This window comes from Drosophila tropicalis, unplaced genomic scaffold (assembly GCF_018151085.1).
Source record: "Drosophila tropicalis isolate 14030-0801.00 unplaced genomic scaffold, ASM1815108v1 contig_845, whole genome shotgun sequence".
Lineage (NCBI taxonomy): Eukaryota > Metazoa > Arthropoda > Insecta > Diptera > Drosophilidae > Drosophila > Drosophila tropicalis.
In genome coordinates, this window is record NW_027173338.1 from 4546781 (window position 1) to 4568423 (window position 21643).

Genomic DNA, 21643 nt, shown 5'->3' on the forward strand with positions numbered 1-21643 from the left:
CTGAGTCAGAGACTTTCTTATTTTGGGAATTCATTTTGCAATATGTATGTACATATATACTGCCATATATACATATGCAAGTCATGTTTGCATTTTAGATATGATAGAATATATCCTTTAAGCAGAATTCAAAAGTTTGAGTTCCTCCAAGAAAAGGAAATTGCTTAGAAAGTTGCGGCTTATGAATTGGTTTTCAATAGAATGTGTTTTCTTTACTTTAGTTGAATTTTAGAAGTTTTAGAAGCTGATCACTAAATGTAAGATCCAGGAAGTGCATGCTAATAATTCTCTATGGAAAGATAGCTTTCTGGAAACAAAAATGCGACATTATGTTGCATTAGCTGCTAGATATTCCAAACCATTTCCATGTGTATCTAAACGCTGCGAATGACAAGAGAGAATACAGCTAAAGATATGTGCATATAGACTATAGATTCCGATAAATAGCCAATAAATGTGCATGAGTTTCGCCATCGTCATTCTCGTCGTCGTCGACGCTTTCTTTTCATTCAAGTTCAGAATGCAATGTAAATATATTTATCCGATGCCAAATGCCATTGATTACGTATTCCTCCACATCTCACTCTCTCTCTCTGTGTCCCCTGTGACAGAATTTAATTTCGCTCTTATTGGAGGGGTGATGAGAATCCATCAGCATTTCCTCCCCCGCCTTCTCTTAGCCTGCTTTCTCATCTGCTGTGGCTATTGAACTGTAACATCTATTGTCTATATGGCAAAATGTTCAGAGTGAAACATTTTTGTTTTCCTTTTGTTTTTATCTGCTGCATCTGGGAGTGTGTGTCATGCTAGGGGGCGTGGCTTTTGTGTCAATTGTTAAATGACAAAAAAATAAAAATGCAGGAAATTAGCTGCAAACCAATTGATTGGTACACATGATGGAAATTTCATATGGACTAGAGTTCAATTCTAGAAACAAGACGATAAATAGGGCTAAGCTATAGAATAAAACTAGGTTATCGACTAAAGGTGACACATTGACTTTAATTAAGATAATTTTATGTTATTTAATCTTTGAGCTTTTGATTTTTAAACATTTGATTTTCGAACTTTCGACTTAAATTAGTTTGAGTCAGCTTACAGATCTAATAAACTTGATAATTTAGAAAATGTAAATGTTTCTTTTATATATATGTATTTTCCTAGTAAGCGATTCTTATCTTATTTGCAGTTATTTCTTTCTGTGTATTTCAAGTGCTTGCAATTTCCTTTGAGAATTGAAGCTGAACCCTTTTTATTATCACTTGCCATAATGACTTTATTACCAGAGACTTTTCTTTTTTCGTTTTTCTTTCTTTACAGCAAAGGGAAATAACTCAAATCAAAGGCAAAAGGTGCATATTAAATTTTTTTACCAACGCGAAATTCTCTCGGCGAGGAGAGCAACAACAAAGTAATCACCTGGCAGGCCACAACTCCACAGTCTCTCTCTCTCTTTCTCTCCATCTTGTTTTCTCCTTCCTTCTCTGTGTCTGAGGATCCCCTGCTGATTATTATGCAAAGCGCATGGCGAATCATTTTTTTCTTGATTCTTTTTGCTTTTTTAGAAAAAGAAGTTTAAAAATATTTTTTACGACTGTCGACAGCATCACGAAAAAAAAAAAACACCCATAACAGACAAACTCGCCAACTGACAGACTGCCTGGCTGACTGACTGACAATCAAAAATGCTTTTGACGTGCCCAAAAAACACCAACAACAAAAAAAACAAACAAAACATACACAGAAAATATGCACAGAGGAGAGACACCTTCTGTGGGAGATTAAATGTGCAGGGCTATAAAATGACATAAGATACAACGTCAGAAATGTATCTAGAAGTGCGTCATAGAACCAGTTTGGCATGTGGCTTAAATAATAATCATATTAAACAGAGGGCCTGGCATACGATTTTCGAAATGACAAATTCTCTATACACTACGAAGTGAAAATTGAGTATGTAGAAAGTCATAGAATAATGTAAATTCTTGGTGAAAGAAGACTACAATCTACGACTTCTAGGGAAAGAGTGTCTAGATGGTCTTTGAAGTGAAGAAATATTGACTTGCCAGTATAAAATGGGGCATACGGATTTCAGTTTAAAAGTAATTGCTATTTACAAATTTAGTTAAGGCACTAAGGTCACTAAGGTCACTATGAAAGATTCAAAAGGTACTATACCCATGAAAGAGTATCTTGAAGCACAGAAATGCAGAGAACTCAGGATTAAATGGTATTAATTTAATAAAGGAGCACATGAATTTCAAGTATTCAAGTATAAAAGTGTCTGCAAGATAGAAAATCGTGCTGCTGCAGCAGCAGCAGCAAAAACCAATCAATCAAAGTGAATAATTCCTTGGACGTTCGAATGCATTTGACTTTTGGTTTTCTGCGGCTTTTGTGGTATTTTCTTATTAATTTGTTAATTATGGCAAGCAAAAACATTGGTCAGATACAAAATGAAAGCTGGCCAACCGAGAGAGACGATAGAAATATAAGCCACTTAACCGAAACAGTAGTGGAAAACCAATAAACAAAACACTAGCAAATAAACTCTGGCTCCAAGACTCTCTTCCCATCCACCACCCCCTCTTGACATGAGCAAAATCCCTTGACAAAGCTAAAATTTAATTAGCAGCTCCAGCAAGTGGCACTTGCAAATGAAATTACACACACAGACTCACTGAGGGAGATAAGCAGCGATAGAGAGGGATACAGAGGGAATGCAATATCCTACACCGTTCCTCCACCCTCACATATGGCGCGAAAAGGAAATAAAATACACGACACACACGCAAAGCAAAAGAACGGGGGATCGGAACAAGAAAAACTCACATCGAAACACGACACCCAGCAAACAATGTTCCATTCCTGCAGTTCCCCTCGACAACGATATGTTTACTGTACTTGCCGCCGCCCTTTGCAGCTGTTAGCATGTTTTTCTCGTAATCCTCGTGAGCTTTACTTTAAACACGAAAATATAATTTGGTATGTTTGTTGCTCTTGTATTGAGTTTTTTCTTTTCTCTGTTAACAAAACGCGTTTTTGCTTAACACACGAAAAGTTCGCAAATTAGACACACGAAGAGGGAGAGAGAAAGTGGAAATGAAAAACACGAATACAGTGGTAACTCGTATCAATTCTTAGTTTTTGGTCAGGTTAAAGTCAGGATACATAAGGACAGAAAGTCTTTTTCATCAGTTTTAAGTTTACCAATTGCGAATTAAGTAGTTAGTCACCTATTTGAATTCTATTCTTAAATATGTTTACCATTTACATTCAATACTGCAGTTTGTTTTGGCTTTATCCCTACTGTAGTATGCAAAGTTAACTAACTAATTACCTGGAACTAAATATGGCGCCGGATTCGGTGGGGGTAGCCAATAGGTCGCTGTTATCGCCGGATACAACTGATGGCCATTTGTGGTCATGTTTGCGGACATCGATGAGGGTGTTGGAGGGGGCGATGACTGGTGGTGCAGTTGATGATGATGATGATGATACAGCTGGGGGGGAGAGGAACTTGAGCTGCAGCTGGAGCTAGAATTCGAATTGGAATTGGTGCCTAGTTTGGGTGAAATGGCATTTGTTTTCGCCAGTAGGGGGCGCTGCTCTTGGCTGGTGCTGTTGCCATTTCCGTTTCCGTTTCCGTTGATATTGTTAGATGTTGTGATGCTGTTATTGTTGCTTAAGCTGCATTCCATGATAGTTGGATTTTTCATAATATTTATGGGCCGCTAGATGGCGCCACCACAATGCACTACACTCACACACACACACTCAGTCCCTGGCACAGACAGGGTATTTGTTATTGGATTTTGTTGTTATGTTTTGTAAACGTTGTTTTTATGGCCCTCTTGGGCTATATTAAAATTAAAATGAATATTTTTTTTTAATACTTTTTCACTCTGTCTCTCTCGCTCGCACTTTTTCTGTCCATATGCATATACATATATATTTATTTATTTAGGCTGCCATTAAAATGCCACAATTATTCACTTGTGCATAATTTGAATTTTATTCGCTATAGAAAAAACCCAACAAAAAATAAACCATCAAAATATATATATGTATGTAGATATTTTTTTACACATTTTTTTTTTTGTATCTTTGATTTTCACAATTTTTTATGGTCGTCCATTTTTGTATAACTAATTAATTTGCCATATTGTTATATAGGTTTCAATCGAATGCAGTTTGTTTTTGTAATAATAACGATAAGATATATCAATTCTTTTTTTATTATTATTATTTACTTTCAATTTGTTGCTGCACATCACATCATTTGATACCCTTTAAAGGGAGGCTATATGTGGCTATATATGAGATTAAAGTTTATTGTCTATAAATATTCCTCAGACAAACGTTTAAATGATTGACGATTGGACGACTAAGGGAGAAATTGTTCAAAAGGTATTGAAGAGAGATGAAACATTCAACAGGGTATCAACTGGTTGATACTGTCACCTGACATATGTGTTGATTACTTTTATCAATCGTTTTGCTCCCCTCTTCTTTTCCTTTTGCCAAGCGTTAATGGCCCAGACATGACATTCATATAGAAGAATCTATTTAACCAATAATATTTGTTTTTATTATTATTACAATGAATTATTATACCGATCACATAGTCAGAGAGTTATTTGATTTTGCATTAGCCTCAAAAAATACTGAACAATCACCTGCCCAGAAAAGGTAAAAGGCAATATAAAATTTCACTTTTTACGTTGTTGCATTTTGTCGTTTTTTTTCACTTTGTTAGATTTCGTCAAACTAGCAAAGAAAAGATGCCGCAGCTAAGCAAACGTTTTACAACTGTTTCAAGACAAATATTGAGGAAATTTCACAACTGTGGCAACTTGTTGAAAAAGCCACGCCCAAAGTCATATACACCTACTGTGTATATGGCACCTGTGTGAAGCTAATCAGCTCGGAGAGAAGAAAAGATGGAGGAAAAAAACCCCTACCGTCTGTGTTTATAGAAGAAATGTCTAGAGTCCGACTTGAAAACGAAAACCTTAAACAATTCACAACAATTGTTGATATACAGATATATATACATATACGTATATATGTATGTCTGTGAAATTGGAAGTTGATTTAGACAACAAAACCAAAAACAACTTAAAGTAAAAATATTCCATGTATTTATTGGGTTTTTTTTTTTTATGTCGATGCCAAATTCTTTGCTGACTAATAAGCCAAACTAAAAATGTTAGAAAATTATGAAACTTTACCCTAAAATAAAAGAAATGTCGAAACTGTTTTGTAAACAGTCAATATTGTAGGTAAACTTATGTAATTTATTTATTTAAATGGTTTTAATTGGTTCATTGTTGCGGCTAGTTCAATATTATGAAGACTATGTTCAAAACACACATGAATTTTGAAACAATTCAAAGAAAGAATCTTGAATTGTTTACTAAAATAGCTTGACATAGCATTGGACACATGTGTTAAAATTACCCACAATGATTATTTGAAACTAATTTAGATAATTGTAATAGTTTCAGTGCAAAAGGTTATTTTACTTAAAAATGCTTAATGACTTTGAATTGCTTTTTAGTTAGCCTAGCAACGTTTGTAAGTTGTTTATATATAATTATAATAATAAAATTAGCTAAACGAAAACTCTCGAGTTTCAAAAGGTTAATATATAGCTATAGTCTTTCAATTAGTCAATAACTAAAAAAGGGTTCAGTCTAAAAAGAAACATATTGATTCTTCCTTAGCTTTAAGGAAGATTTTGACAACTAAAACTTTTGAAAGGACTATAAGTAAGAAGTGTCTTTCAATCAACACACTTTAGTAAAATATGTAGATAGAAAAATAATACTATACGATCCAAATATATATCATGCAACTTGCTCTCAATTTCTATATATGTTCCTATGATAATACAATGATAGAAACTTTTTGTTGTTTTCGTGTGTCGACTGCAACGAAGCGTAAAATAAATGATTACGACAAATGTCAAAAGCACTCAAACTAAAATAGTTAGCAATAGTCACCAGTTGTAAGCCATTACATACACACATACACACATACATAAATGTATAGAGGAAATCGAGAGAGAAATGGGAGTTTCCACTCCGCAACTGAACAAGCATTTCGATAGAATTGTGTCACTGTTGCAACGAATCAATTTGTTTTGCATATAGAGTATATAAATATATACAGCAATCGGACTTACAAGTTTCAACTAAAGAGAGAGAAAGATATTAAACTGTTCAACAACTAGTCTTGCACCTGCTGAAAACTTGTATCAATATTTGCACTTTCTTTACGAAAAGAAAAAGTACCATAGAAATAGTTAGAGAGCCAGCGAGAGGAAGAAAGTGAATGAAGAGAGATCTAAGATGTAGTACATTTTGTTGAAATCTATTTACGCATATTTATGTCTATATGTTGGCCGGCCATGTACAAACAAGAAGTCTGTCAATAGGTAGACAAAACTGGCAAACGTCAATTTTTAGTTTGGGTCACAAAAAAATTGAAAATAGCACGACAAGCCACGGCAACAAAAAATTATTGAGTAGGCCAAAACTGAACCAAAGTCTCGTTGATTGATTTGAGGGCTAAATACTTGGATTTCGTTTTATGGAAAAATCTTAAAATATAACAAACAAAATTTCCTAAGAAAAGCAAATCAATGCACAAATCTGACAAGTCTTTTTATTTACATTAATTTTAGTTTTAGTTGTAAGGCGGCCTTTGAACATTTGAACATTTCACCTCAAAAGAAAGAAAAAAAAAAAAACACACACACACACACTGATATAACAATTATCACATAATACTCACATTTACACTCTGAACTTTGTTTTTTCTTCTTCTTATACTCAAGCATTCGAGTTAAATGAAATATTTAGAGCGTAAAGTTAACGCTTTAATTTTTTAACATTTATGTGGCATTTGAAGCATGATGAAAGCTAAAAAATAAACAACATTATCTATATATGTACATATATATATATATATATATATATATATATATATGTGCTTACATTTATATAAGTACATAAATATTTGTGGTTTCTCTTTCGGAAAACTTGAAACGAAACTCAAAAGTACTAAATATTTGTTTAATTTTTTAAGAAATTGAGTTGGTGAAAAATTGAGAAATTTTCTCAGCTGCACTTAAAAGCAAAATTATTGCAAATTGTTATAAAAAGTGTGTAAAATTCTTGAAAAGACTTATCTATATTTTAAGGTAATTTTATGGATATTTTTTAAATTGATTTAACATGTTAATTCTTCGTTTAGAGAGCAGCAAATTAGTTCAGTTTTTAATCCAACTAAAAAAACATTTATAAATTGTGTTTTCATTTGTTATTTTGTGCATTTTCTTTTTAACCTGATTATATTTGAAATTTTGTTCGTTTTTCATTTCAAGTTATTTTTTGACGAGTTGCTGACATTTATATTTAATACGAGGCTGCAGAAGGAACAGAGAGAAAATATCTACAATTGACAACTGACAATTTCCATTTGTCGACCTATTCGAATTTTTTCTTCTACTTCTTCTGTTTTGTTGTTGCTGTTGTTTTGTGATTCATTTTCCTAGTTGTCGTTCGCCAAGAAATCCATTACGTGAATGGTATTCTCTATATCTATCTAAATATGTGCGTGTGTGTGTGTGAGTGTGTGCCCTGAGTACGCATATTCGTTTTTACCTTTTGACAATCTATTTCTATTGCGTAGATATAGAAACACTTGTTCTTGGCTTAAACTTTTGGCTATTTGCACAATTGGTCTTAGGGCGCAGCACACACTCTATATATATTTGTATATATCTATATATATATACGATAAGTTGACCTTGAGACAGGCTTTTGAGATCTTGAGAGGTGAGTGAGAGCGGGAGAGCCCGAACTCATCATCCATAATACCCAAATACAGTCAACTAGGCAGACACACCCAAGTTGAAACACAAAACACAAATACTTGCAGTCAGTGAAGTGTAACGAGAATTGGTTCACAAATCGTTTGTTGATTCTTTAATATATGTACAATATGATGTATATGTATTTGCCAAGTTCCATTGTTGTCAGACCATAGCTAATCAGCTGTTTCAAGTACATAAGAGTATCCCATGCGATTGTTAATACATTTTATGCACAATAATCTACCGCAGGTAAAATTCACAACTTTGTGCTAATACAGTGAAGATTAACTAAGAAATCTATTTTCATATCAAAATGTCAGCTATTTTTAGTTGGTATGTCAAACTTATCAATTTGTCGCAGATTTTTCATATATTTTTTTTTTTTTGTTTATAATTTTTCTTTTAAGATTTCAGATTGTGACAATTTAGATGACTGATGGCCATGGGAAAACTACATATTTTGAAAATGTTTTTCACTTTCATGTCAAATACAGTAGAACTCAGCTTTGTCGTCCACAACATTAAACTAATTCAATCCAATCAACTCAATGCCCATTGAATTCATCGTTTTTAGGTTAAATTTAAACGATTACTTCAAAAATATTTACCTAGCAAAAGTTTTTCTCATTGTAAACCAAAATTCTAAGTTAATAAAATAATCATTATGTATTCCATTTTATTTGTCTATTGTGAAAATTAAATTTTCTTTTGCGATTGTTATTAAAAAGGAATGAAAACTTGTACTATAATTATTGAAAGGTTTTCATTATGCAATTGCTTGCAATTTTTTTTTTTATATTTGTAGTGCAGCATAAAAATTAATTTCTAAGCACTTTAACTTAACTACAAAAATGTTGTTAAAAGTAGCCATCAAAACGAATGTAGCCATCAATTGAATAGATAAAATATTGAGACATTAAGACAGTATTAAGTGTCGCTTAAGTCAATCTTCACTGTAATTTTGACTCCTGTTAAGGCCGACCAAAATGTTTTGAGTCTTATCGCCTGTTAAATTATGCAAATGCTATGTGCATTTTAAAAAAAAACATTCGCATTGAAAATGTGCTTAAGTTGCGCTTATATTGTTATTTTACTTTTTTCTTTTGTTTGCACTTTGTAGCCCAACTAGAAAGAGTGAGCGAGAGAGTGAGAGGCGCTGAGAGTGGGTTATATTATGTATCTTAACCCGCAAATGAGAACTTCAACTTTGACACGTGCGACTATCAGCTAATGCCTAGCAAAAGGTAATCACACAAAATGTCTCACACAAATTACTTTTTACGTGCGCGCTTCGTTTAGACGATCTCACGATTTCAACGCGATCGGCGGTTTTAAAAGATACAGATACATTTACGGATAGATATGTACGTCTGTTTTTTTTTTTTCAGTTGCGTTCACTCAGCGCGCTTTGGATACTCTGAGAGATGCCGCATGCGATCCGTGAAACGCGACTGATGTCTGGGCGATTGAGTGACAAACTGCTGGCGTTGCTTATTTTTTTCCGTTTCGTTCTGTGGTTTATTTCACTTTTTTTTACCCCCACCACCCCCCAGCTACCCCACCCTATGCCTACATCCATAGACCGACCCGCTGCTGTTTAGTTGTATTTGTAGTTGTATCGTATGTACTTTAGCCATTGTGTACTCAGTTCACGATGAGCTGCTCGTTGTCGAACGGCGACAACGTCCAACGTCAACGGCAGCCAAACACTAACAACAAAAACAATAACAATAACTTGGCAACAACAGCAACCGGCAAAACGTTCAAATACAAAAACAATTGGCATCAACAAAAAAGAAAAAACTTTTTATCATTATTTCATAGATACACTTTTGTTGAACGTCGGAGCGGGAGGGGACTTTAGAAAAAGAGCTACCTTTGAAACTTTGCCATAGTCCAATCAGAACGAACAATTCAAATATTTACTTGATAACCTTTATTCAATAATAAGACAAGATGACAATTGAAATTGCATTGGATACTATCTGTAGCTTGAGCAGTTAGTTTAGTTGGTTAGCTTGCACTTCCTGACTATCAAACGACAAAAGGAATCAAAACTCATTTGCCAAATACGCTCATCAAAATGTAAGGTCGAAAAAACTCGCAAACCTAAACCAAAAACGAAGGTCTATAAGTGGCAACAGGTTTCCAGAATAACCGCCAATGATTACCCAAACTTTTGAGCAGTATAATATTGATTTTAATATTAAGGAAAATGAACTATTAAAATAGTCAGATTGGATGGGCCTTGCCTATTGAGTTAATACTTTGACTTCGGATTTTAATTTTAAGGAAAATAAAATATTAAAATAGTTGGATTCGATGGGCCTTGCCTATTGAGTTAATACTTTGACTTCGGATTTTAATATTAAGGAAAATAAAATATTAAAATAGTCGGATTGGACGGGCCTTGCCTATTGAGTTAATACTTTGACTTCGGATTTTAATATTAAGGAAAATAAACTATTAAAATAGTCGGATTGGACGGGCCTTGCCTATTGAGTTAATACTTTGACTTCGGATTTTAATATTAAGGAAAATAAAATATTAAAATAGTCGGATGGAATGGGCCTTGCCTATTGAGTTAATACTTTGACTTCGGATTTTAATATTAAGGAAAATAAAATATTAAAATAGTCGGATTGGACGGGCCTTGCCTATTGAGTTAATACTTTGACTTCGGATTTTAATATTAAGGAAAATAAACTATTAAAATAGTCGTATTGGATGGGCCTTGCCTATTGAGTTAATACTTTGACTTCGGATTTTAATATTAAGGAAAATAAAATATTAAAATAGTCGGATTCAATGGGCCTTGCCTATTGAGTTAATACTTTGACTTCGGATTTTAATATTAAGGAAAATAAAATATTAAAATAGTCGGATTGGACGGGCCTTGCCTATTGAGTTAATACTTTGACTTCGGATTTTAATATTAAGGAAAATAAAATATTAAAATAGTCGGATTCGATGGGCCTTGCCTATTGAGTTAATACTTTGACTTCGGATTTTAATATTAAGGAAAATAAAATATTAAAATAGTCGGATTGGACGGGCCTTGCCTATTGAGTTAATACTTTGACTTCGGATTTCAATATTAAGGAAAATAAAATATTAAAATAGTCGGATTGGACGGGCCTTGCCTATTGAGTTAATACTTTGACTTCGGATTTTAATATTAAGGAAAATAAACTATTAAAATAGTCGTATTGGATGGGCCTTGCCTATTGAGTTAATACTTTGACTTCGGATTTCAATATTAAGGAAAATAAAATATTAAAATAGTCGGATTCGATGGGCCTTGCCTATTGAGTTAATACTTTGACTTCGGATTTTAATATTAAGGAAAATAAAATATTAAAATAGTCGGATTGGACGGGCCTTGCCTATTGAGTTAATACTTTGACTTCGGATTTTAATATTAAGGAAAATAAAATATTAAAATAGTCGGATTCGATGGGCCTTGCCTATTGAGTTAATACTTTGACTTCGGATTTTAATATTAAGGAAAATAAAATATTAAAATAGTCGGATTGGACGGGCCTTGCCTATTGAGTTAATACTTTGACTTCGGATTTCAATATTAAGGAAAATAAAATATTAAAATAGTCGGATTGGACGGGCCTTGCCTATTGAGTTAATACTTTGACTTCGGATTTTAATATTAAGGAAAATAAACTATTAAAATAGTCGTATTGGATGGGCCTTGCCTATTGAGTTAATACTTTGACTTCGGATTTCAATATTAAGGAAAATAAAATATTAAAATAGTCGGATTCGATGGGCCTTGCCTATTGAGTTAATACTTTGACTTCGGATTTTAATATTAAGGAAAATAAAATATTAAAATAGTCGGATTGGACGGGCCTTGCCTATTGAGTTAATACTTTGACTTCGGATTTTAATATTAAGGAAAATGAACTATTAAAATAGTCAGATTGGATGGGCCTTGCCTATTGAGTTAATACTTTGACTTCGGATTTCAATATTAAGGAAAATAAAATATTAAAATAGTCGGATTCGATGGGCCTTGCCTATTGAGTTAATACTTTGACTTCGGATTTTAATATTAAGGAAAATAAAATATTAAAATAGTCGGATTGGACGGGCCTTGCCTATTGAGTTAATACTTTGACTTCGGATTTTAATATTAAGGAAAATAAAATATTAAAATAGTCGGATTCGATGGGCCTTGCCTATTGAGTTAATACTTTGACTTCGGATTTTAATATTAAGGAAAATAAAATATTAAAATAGTCAGATGGAATGGGCCTTGCCTATTGAGTTAATACTTTGACTTCGGATTTTAATATTAAGGAAAATAAAATATTAAAATAGTCAGATGGAATGGGCCTTGCCTATTGAGTTAATACTTTGACTTCGGATTTTAATATTAAGGAAAATAAAATATTAAAATAGTCAGATGGAATGGGCCTTGCCTATTGAGTTAATACTTTGACTTCGGATTTTAATATTAAGGAAAATGAACTATTAAAATAGTCAGATTGGATGGGCCTTGCCTATTGAGTTAATACTTTGACTTCGGATTTTAATATTAAGGAAAATAAAATATTAAAATAGTCGGATTCGATGGGCCTTGCCTATTGAGTTAATACTTTGACTTCGGATTTTAATATTAAGGAAAATAAAATATTAAAATAGTCAGATGGAATGGGCCTTGCCTATTGAGTTAATACTTTGACTTCGGATTTTAATATTAAGGAAAATAAAATATTAAAATAGTCAGATGGAATGGGCCTTGCCTATTGAGTTAATACTTTGACTTCGGATTTTAATATTAAGGAAAATAAAATATTAAAATAGTCAGATGGAATGGGCCTTGCCTATTGAGTTAATACTTTGACTTCGGATTTTAATATTAAGGAAAATAAAATATTAAAATAGTCAGATGGAATGGGCCTTGCCTATTGAGTTAATACTTTGACTTCGGATTTTAATATTAAGGAAAATAAAATATTAAAATAGTCAGATGGAATGGGCCTTGCCTATTGAGTTAATACTTTGACTTCGGATTTTAATATTAAGGAAAATAAAATATTAAAATAGTCAGATGGAATGGGCCTTGCCTATTGAGTTAATACTTTGACTTCGGATTTTAATATTAAGGAAAATAAAATATTAAAATAGTCAGATGGAATGGGCCTTGCCTATTGAGTTAATACTTTGACTTCGGATTTTAATATTAAGGAAAATGAACTATTAAAATAGTCAGATTGGATGGGCCTTGCCTATTGAGTTAATACTTTGACTTCGGATTTTAATATTAAGGAAAATAAAATATTAAAATAGTCGGATTCGATGGGCCTTGCCTATTGAGTTAATACTTTGACTTCGGATTTTAATATTAAGGAAAATAAAATATTAAAATAGTCAGATGGAATGGGCCTTGCCTATTGAGTTAATACTTTGACTTCGGATTTTAATATTAAGGAAAATAAAGTTTTGAAATAATACATCCTTTTTTATTTCTTTAAAATTGAATTTTAAAATAAAGGAACTTATACCCCATAAACATATTTAAAGTGGGGTTTGACGCTTTAGTTTGCTAGCGTTTTAAAAAAAAAAAAAAAAAAAGAAAGAAAAATTAGTTGTTGCCTGGAGAGAGCCCAACAAATGAATGACTGGACTGGTCGACTGGACCTGCTTTTATACCAGTGGGAAGCAAAGCCTGCTGTGACTTGTGTACTCTGCTGGTGACAGGTGGAAAGGCGCCTTTGTTTTAGTGGCGATTCGATAACAAAAGTATCGATTTCAATAAAGATTATCGCCCACAATATCGATAACAAAAGTATCGATTTCAGTAAAGATTATCGCCCTCAAATTCGATAGCAAAAGTATCGATTACAATACAAATTTTCCTCAAAATTTCGTTCGACCTTAATATTCAAATTAAACTAACAGAAAACATTAAATGAACAACTAATTAACGCTCTATTTTTTTTTATCTTTCTGTGGCTAAATAATATAAATAAATGGGACTTTAAATGCCAACCGATAAATTCAGTGAACACATACATATGTACGTATAATCGTATTGTCATGGCGAAGTTTTGACATTCGTTTACCTAAATTTGTTTGATGTAGTTACATACATACAATATAAATCATTAAATTGCCCTACATAAGTTTTCCTGCATTAGTGCAATTTTCGGTGGCTCGAATTAGTCAAGCCGAGTAAAGTAAAGTCAATTCATTTCTCTAACCACATGCATAATTACCGACAAAGAAATCTTTACAACAAAGCTATTCTAAGACCTCATTTGAACAATTGTCATTGTTAGAAGACAGAAGTGGCTGCAATTTTGAAGCAGGGACAGATGGGGGCGGGTGTAAGAATTGTAATGCAAAGTTGAACCAAAGTTGACGACTTCCCTCGGCCGCTATTCAATTATATAGACAATGATGTGAAGAACAAACAAAAAAAAAAGAATAAATAATAAAAACCTGCAACCAAGTCAAGAACATGGTTTAGCATAGATTGTGCAATGCTCAAAATGCAACGACAACGATAAAGTCAGGCAATTAATTGAAGAAATCACGCACATACAAATATATGTACATACATGTCCATATGGATATATGTACATACATATGTATGCATACTATTCATATAGGGCATAAAATTATTCACCCTCTCTTTACAATAAGTTGCGAGAACAAAGCGTAATACAAATTGAATGACAGCCAACAATTCTTGGATGAATAATTTGTTTTTGGTTGACAAATCCGGATAAAGGGCTCTATGACCCAAAAGAAAACATAACAAAAAAGGACCTGGTTTATTAAAATTCTAACGAAGTTTATATGTACTCATACTCGGTCATACATACAAACTTTTTTACCCCTTTCTTTCATGAATCAAATGGGTAAGAGACAAACCTTAAAAACTTTAAATCAATAGCATTAAAGGCAATTGAAATGTTACGAAGACCAATTCGGGAAAGATAAGATAGGTCTGCGGTAAAAAAAAATCCAATGGACTTTTTTTTTGGTTTCCGTTTTTAAGGGCATCAAGAAAAGGCAAAAATGAATGAATGAAAAGAATTGAATCAAACGAATGTTCTCTGCGTATGAGAGGCGACAAGTTTTGCATATTAAAATCGTATACAAATGAAACATTATAAATTTTCCTTTTCAACTTTTTTATTATAGACCTACTTGCACTTCAATTGCGGACGTCAGTTCAATCAAAGAATTTTAATTATTATTTTCAATTATCGAAAATGGGTTCGGCGTCTCTCTCTCTGTGTTTTTGACTTCAAGTGTATCTCAGTCGAAGCGTCTGTAATTAGGGGGCGTACGTAATATTCTATCTGCCCCTTATTCTCTCTCTTTGTCTCTTGGCTGTGGGGTATAGAGGCATATGTTTTCTGTTCTTAATTAAATTTTCTGGTGCATAGATAAGCAAATTTTTTTTTTTGTTTTGGAGGGCGTGATATCAGCTGACTTTATGTTTATTTATGAAAATAAATCCACTTTGGCAAGATCAAGTGAAGCTAAAAAGAAGAATTCAAGTTGGAGTAGCTTATGCCTAAAAGCTGTTAACTGATAAATTAAACAAAACTGTCGCCGAAACGTGGAAAAACAAACAGACCATCTCAAGTTGAAGGCGTTGACCGTTGAGCCCAAATGAGAATTACATATATAAACAAACATGTACATACATACATACATATGTACATACATATGTATTCAGTTACGTACATATGTTCTTATGTCTATCCATTAGATTCGCACTGCTAGATTGTAAAATGCAAATGCATTGGCAAACCTTTTAAATAAAGGAGTTTATCTCTTAGACTTAGAAATGTCTATGATTGTTATGAACCAACTAAACATTTGAAAAGATATTACCATCTTAAACTTAATACCAATACAAAATTGATAAAAAATTTAGAATTTTTAAAGATTTCTTTTTATGTTTGTTCTAGTGCAAAGCTCTGCGTACTTTTTCGGAAGTTTTTGCTAAAGCAATATTTATTGTTGAAAGAATAATATTTAATTAGTATTTAACTATTAATTGTGTTCGTAAGGCATTTTCTGCGCTTTGCCAACACAGCTGGGACCCTTTTGTTTTAATTTGCAGTGTGCTGGAAGTTCAGGACTCTTAATAAACGAAAGTGAACATAAGCGCAGCTGTGTTTATAGTATTATAGAGTACTTTGCCCTCTACATCTCGGCAAAACCTTAGTTTGCATAACGATTTGGCTATTTTTTTAGTTTGGCGTATTTTGCAAACTAATGGAAAATTTTTCAAAAATTTGTATCTCCAAAACGAAACACTAAAAGTTGTTGTCTATTAAAAAGTGAATACATAAAAATTGTATTAGGTAGTTGCTTTAAAGGTCATGAAATATATTAATCTATAATTTATAGGCTCATATATGTAGATTGTTTATCTGCTGCCTCGTAATATGAAAGTTTTGTTATTAAAGTCGATTTTTAATATGTATTTTAATTTCATAGTAAGTAAATATTTTGAATATTTTTCGTTACTTGTAGAAGCTTCTAAAAAAACTCTTTTAACCCATTAGTTCTAACTTCAAACTCTAAACAAACTACTCATGACCATAAAAATTATAATTTATGTTGCTTTATTTTATTTGATCATTTGTTGTTGTTGTTGTTTTGGAATTTTCATGCTTTTGGCATTTTGGCTCACAAATCTTGGCAAATTATTCCACATATTTCAATTACCGTTCGTCGAGCGTAAAGAAAAATGTCTTATGTGCCACATGACAAACTGCAGCTGCAACCGCAGCAATGCAGCAATAAATGCAACAGCAAATTAAGGCAAGCCACTTGCAACATAGAATGCAACACACAAGAAACGCACTTTCAACACTTTCCGAGAGAGAGAGAGAGAAAGAGAGAGAGTGAGCGAGAGGCGTAAAGCAGAGAGATGGATGAAAATTTTCACCAATTTTCAGTTTGGCATAGCATTGGCAGCCTCACCCAACCGATGCGAAGGCACGCAAGCGCATCGCAGAATCAGATATCATAGATAACGATCGAGAAAGAGAGATAGAAAAAGAGAGAGAGAGGTGATAATGAAATAAAAACACAAAACAGCTGATTTCATTTAGCCAACATTCATTGAGCTCTCTCAGTATTATGATCAGTTATATAAATGAATTTCTTTGTGCCAAATTGGAAATTGAAATTGAAAACTGGTTGAGAGATTGTAGCCGCTGTTTCAGCCGAGAGAAACACATGGAGAGAGAAAGAGAGACTTGGAGAGACAAGTCGTAGATGCCGGCTGAGAATGAGTCAGTTAAATTAATTATGCATTGCAGCAACTGAGATTTCTGTTTCTGTTTTTTTTTTTTTTTTTTTGGCTTTAGCATTTAATTGCTTATTATTAAGTATTTTGTCAATATACATATGTATGGGTATATACCCATAAAGTATAATACTTATATATACATATATGTATATACATACATATATACGATATGTACACATCGGTTTGGACAACCAGTTTTGCATATTGTTGTTTTGCTTATTTTTTTTTTTGAGTCTTCTCTTTTAAGTTTGCATTTTTTTGTTTACTTTTCGGTTGTGAAATTTTTGCTAAATTTTATTTTGTTTAAAATTTATTTGTTTATTTTTAAGAATTTATTATGTTTTTCGTGGAATTATCTGCCCAATATCTTTTATTTTTATTGTGGATACAAAAGTTTTTTGTTTTTGCATTAAAATTAAGGTTTTGTCACAGAGGAAATCACATAAAATCGCTTCTATTTTAATTACACTGAACAAAAATGTATGGAGTTTTGATTGGAAGATTCTAATTTTCTTATGCTTTGATTTCGATTTTATCCTTATTTATAAGCCATGTCTTTTTTCAATAATATTTGATTGTTAAAGTCGTATTTTTTCATTTGGACTTGAAGTTCTTAAAAAAATGATGTTAACTTTTAATATGTCTTACATAAGACTAACATATACAATTTGTTGTTCCTAAATTGTTTTTATTTCCATTTCAATTCGGAGTAGATATATGAGAGTTTTTACATAAGGTATAGAAGTTTTCATGGAATTTCTAATATATTCACAAGAAGTAACGAAGTGTTCTGAATATTTTATTAGGGCCAAGTAGCAAGCAAAGTTGAAATTTCATTTAATTTTATTAGCCGTTTCCTCTATATTCTGGCCTTGTTTTTTACGACATTAAAATCAAACTGATACCAACGGATATCTTTTATAAAGCAAGACAGTAAAGTAATAGCAAAATATTTTAAAGAATTTATATATCTTTTAACAGAGTACCGTTCCCTCTGCCATCTAATTGATCTATCTATTTGTTTGTTTTGTAAAATTATTTTTTGTTGTTTAATTATGCAATCGATGAGTTTGGTATTTCATAATTTTAGTTAATATGTACACCATTTGAACACAGCAAATTAACCAGTTTGGTCTAATTAATCATAGAGCAGGTTTGATTTAATTGTTTTATGGCATTTGTTTCCACTTTAAATTAATTGTTATTCTCTCTCTTGTTGTTGGTTTTGTTGATTTTTATTTTGCTTTTCTTTTTTATATTTATTGGTTTTCGCTTTTTTTGCTCAATTAGAAAACTCAATTCAGAAAAGAACACAATACGTTTCAATCAATTATTGACAATGATTACCCAATGCCTATATCGATATCTTTGTATCTTTTTTTTTTTGAGATAGAAACGAAAAACCGTTTTTCAATTAACGCACTGCTAGTGACCGAGTATTTAATTTAAAGAATTTTATTTCCCACCAAGTGGGCAACCGAGTGTATGCGGGAGGAGGAAAAAGACCTAAAGTCGGATTGACAAACGTTGACAACGTGCCGGCGACTGCGACAAACTAACCGTTCGACCGTTCGAACCAAACGAAGATCGAAAATCGTGCTTTGAATGAATGACAAATTCTAAAATTCAATTGAATAATGCACGAGCTATGTAACAACAAAGACGACGAAAGCGGCGGCGACTTCCACCACGACGACGACAATGACTGACGACGACTCTGACATGAGTGGGGAGCCCCCAAAGAGCTATTGGCTGGCATACTAGTTCCCCTGTCGATCAATCGCACTGCACTTTGAGCAAGGCAGTGTTCAGTGTTCAGTGTTCAATGCTGGCAATGCTCTCTCCCACTTTTTCTCTCTCTTTCTCTGTTGACTCTCTAAGAAAGAAAGAAAAAAACAGCTGTTTGGACACTTGTGGCTTCGGGCATAAAAGCCAATTAGCCATGCTCGTTGCCTGCCTTTTAGACTTTTATATACAAGTACATATGTATGTATGTATGTATGTATGCATATATCCAAATGTATATATAAGCAGAATATATATACATATATGTATGTCTATATGTTTTTGTTTATTCATGTTTGTTTGGGAAGTCGATTCATATGATCGCTTGTATTTCAAATGACAGCATTTATGCCTAGTGAAGATAGGCAGAGAGAAAGAGCGGGGAATATATCATCATTTTGCTGCTTGTGGATTGACTCAGCGAATTTTTTGGAGTGGTTGAATCGGAAATGGCAATACTCTTCAAATGATAACCAAATGATTCGAAAGACAATTGTAAACGTTATTGTAAAAGCTTAAAAACTAACTATATTAATAATACAGACAGTTGAAGTTTATGTTTAAAAACATATACTAACAGATCGAAGATTTATTAATGAAAGAATTATTTCTTGTACTCCATAAGAAATGATCTTGGGGTGACTTTTTATAGAAATACCTTTTCTAGGGCATTCATTGGATAGAGAACGAATTACATACAATGAAAGGCAGCCTTTCGTTAGATTGTTTATATTTAATTTCAATTCATAATAATTAACATTTAAACCCTTTTTTTGCCTGTGGAGAAGTAGGTGAGCATGTTTTCTTATTTGTTTTTTTAATAATCTAATTTTAAGTCGATTTTTGAGGAATAAATATGTTGTTGTGTGTTTTAGTAATAACGAACATATAGATTCAAGAATAATAAAATTAATAATAAAATTAATAATAAAGTTTACCAAAATTTAAACATACTAACATTTGATCTTCAAAAGCAAGCAAAGACTTAAGCGGATTATAAGTACATGATATATACATATAAGAAGTAAATATATTCGTCTATATGTAACATCTTATATTTATAAACAGATTTTTAGCACATTTAATGCCAAGTTAAAGTTGATGTCTCGGAGCAACCCAAAAACGTTCTGCGTGTGTGAGTGCCTCGGCCAATTAGCATTATGGCTAGAAAATGTTAAGCCCACTCTCGGAATATTTAAAATGCTGATTGCAAAGAGCAGATACTTTTGTAAGTATTTACAAATAAGCGTAGATGGAAAATATATGTACATAAGTATATGAGGGTTCTTGGTATCTAAATAAATGATCACGTCAGGCGTTAAACGAGCAGTGCGAAAATCAATTGAAGCGCAGCGCCACTCGAAAGCATAGAAAAATGCTTTGTTTTTGTATTTCGCAGACCCGCATAACAGGCTTTTTGTCTGACAATTGGAAAAGTGTGTTAATGGACACCAGAGACATGAAAATGCATTTTCTTGTTTTCCACTGATTTCTAAAGATTACTTACTTACTTACACATGAGGGGTATTCACTTTTGGTTTAACAATTCGTTCGCTTTGACGACAATTCACAAATTAATAAACTCATTAATTAGAAAGCAGAACTGCAAGAAACTCATTAATTTTACTTGATTGTGCATAGAGGAGCAGAGAAAGGAGAAATGAAAACAACAACCAAGAAGATTCGCATTTATATATACCCTTTTCTTTTCTTAGAAATATGTTGCTGATAGGATTTAAATCCTAACATTATATTGCTGATATTTTCGTAAGCTTAATAAAATGATTGCTTATTGGGATCTCTATTAAGAGTCTTACTTATGTATGTATGTTTGCTTACTATTGAAGTTAAAAATTATGGCTATTAGGTTAAGAAACCAATTTGCAGCTTAAACAGAGTCAACAATAAATACCAAGTAATTCTAATTAATGTCTAAAAGCATTTGGTTTTTGTAAGGAATACACAAAAATATGAGAATTTCCTTCATTTGTGTTTAAGGAAACCAACTTGCAATATATTATTGTAAAAGTAGTATTAATATATTCCTTATCTAGGGTATCAAAAACGATCTGAAACAGCTCAAAAGGGCAAACAGCGACAAAATGAATGTTGCTAAAAAGGCAACGACAAACGACGAGCTAAAAGTATTTAGAATTTCTGGCATTTTGTCAAGTGTCGCCAAAACATTTCGCACAACACGCACACAGAGTCTACGAAGTGGCAAGATGATGAAGGGGAAGGAGAGAGTCAATGTGTGTGTGTGTGTGTGTGTGTGGGACTAAGGAAACTTTTGCACTTGTTGCATGCGTATTATTTGTTGTTGCTGTTGTTGTTGCTGTTTGCGGCATTTAAAATTGTTTGGCATTCGTTTTACATACACACACAAATTGATAAAAGATGTTTTGTTGATTGCATTCCTTAACAAAAATCACTTAAAACATTTTTGAATATTAAAAACAAGTTCTTTAGTTCTTTAATTCTCACTTGATGCACTTAAATTATTTTCTTTTATTTTTCTTTTAGCATCTTGCAATTAATTTTCCCGCCAACTTGTGACATTATTCACTCTTGTAAATTTTCATATTCTTTTTCATATTTGTTTTCATCTTGTATGGGATTGGACCCTATTGCACTTTCAGATACATGTTTCTTGGTATTTTTTTTTC

The 21643-nt window shown here is 32.5% G+C and overlaps 1 protein-coding gene across 9 annotated transcripts in view; it reads right to left on the minus strand.

Annotated features, from left to right (window-relative positions):
• The window catches only part of bru2 (bruno 2), a 69659-nt gene that overhangs the window by 21236 nt on the left and 26780 nt on the right, over nucleotides 1–21643 (minus strand). Inside the window, exons 1-2 of one of the 9 annotated variants that reach the window (XM_068294227.1) lie at nucleotides 18540–18857; nucleotides 3341–4021 (exon numbers count right to left, since the gene is read on the minus strand). The exons of 5 other annotated variants lie outside the window; for them this stretch is intronic. In XM_068294227.1, the coding sequence (XP_068150328.1) occupies nucleotides 3341–3719 (379 nt within the window). In that variant the 5' untranslated portion in view covers nucleotides 3720–4021; nucleotides 18540–18857. Of the gene's footprint in view, nucleotides 1–3340; nucleotides 4076–8979; nucleotides 9363–18539; nucleotides 18858–21643 lie in introns of those variants that run through there. 3 more of the 9 variants (XM_068294230.1, XM_068294228.1, XM_068294229.1) reach the window with 3 other exon arrangements.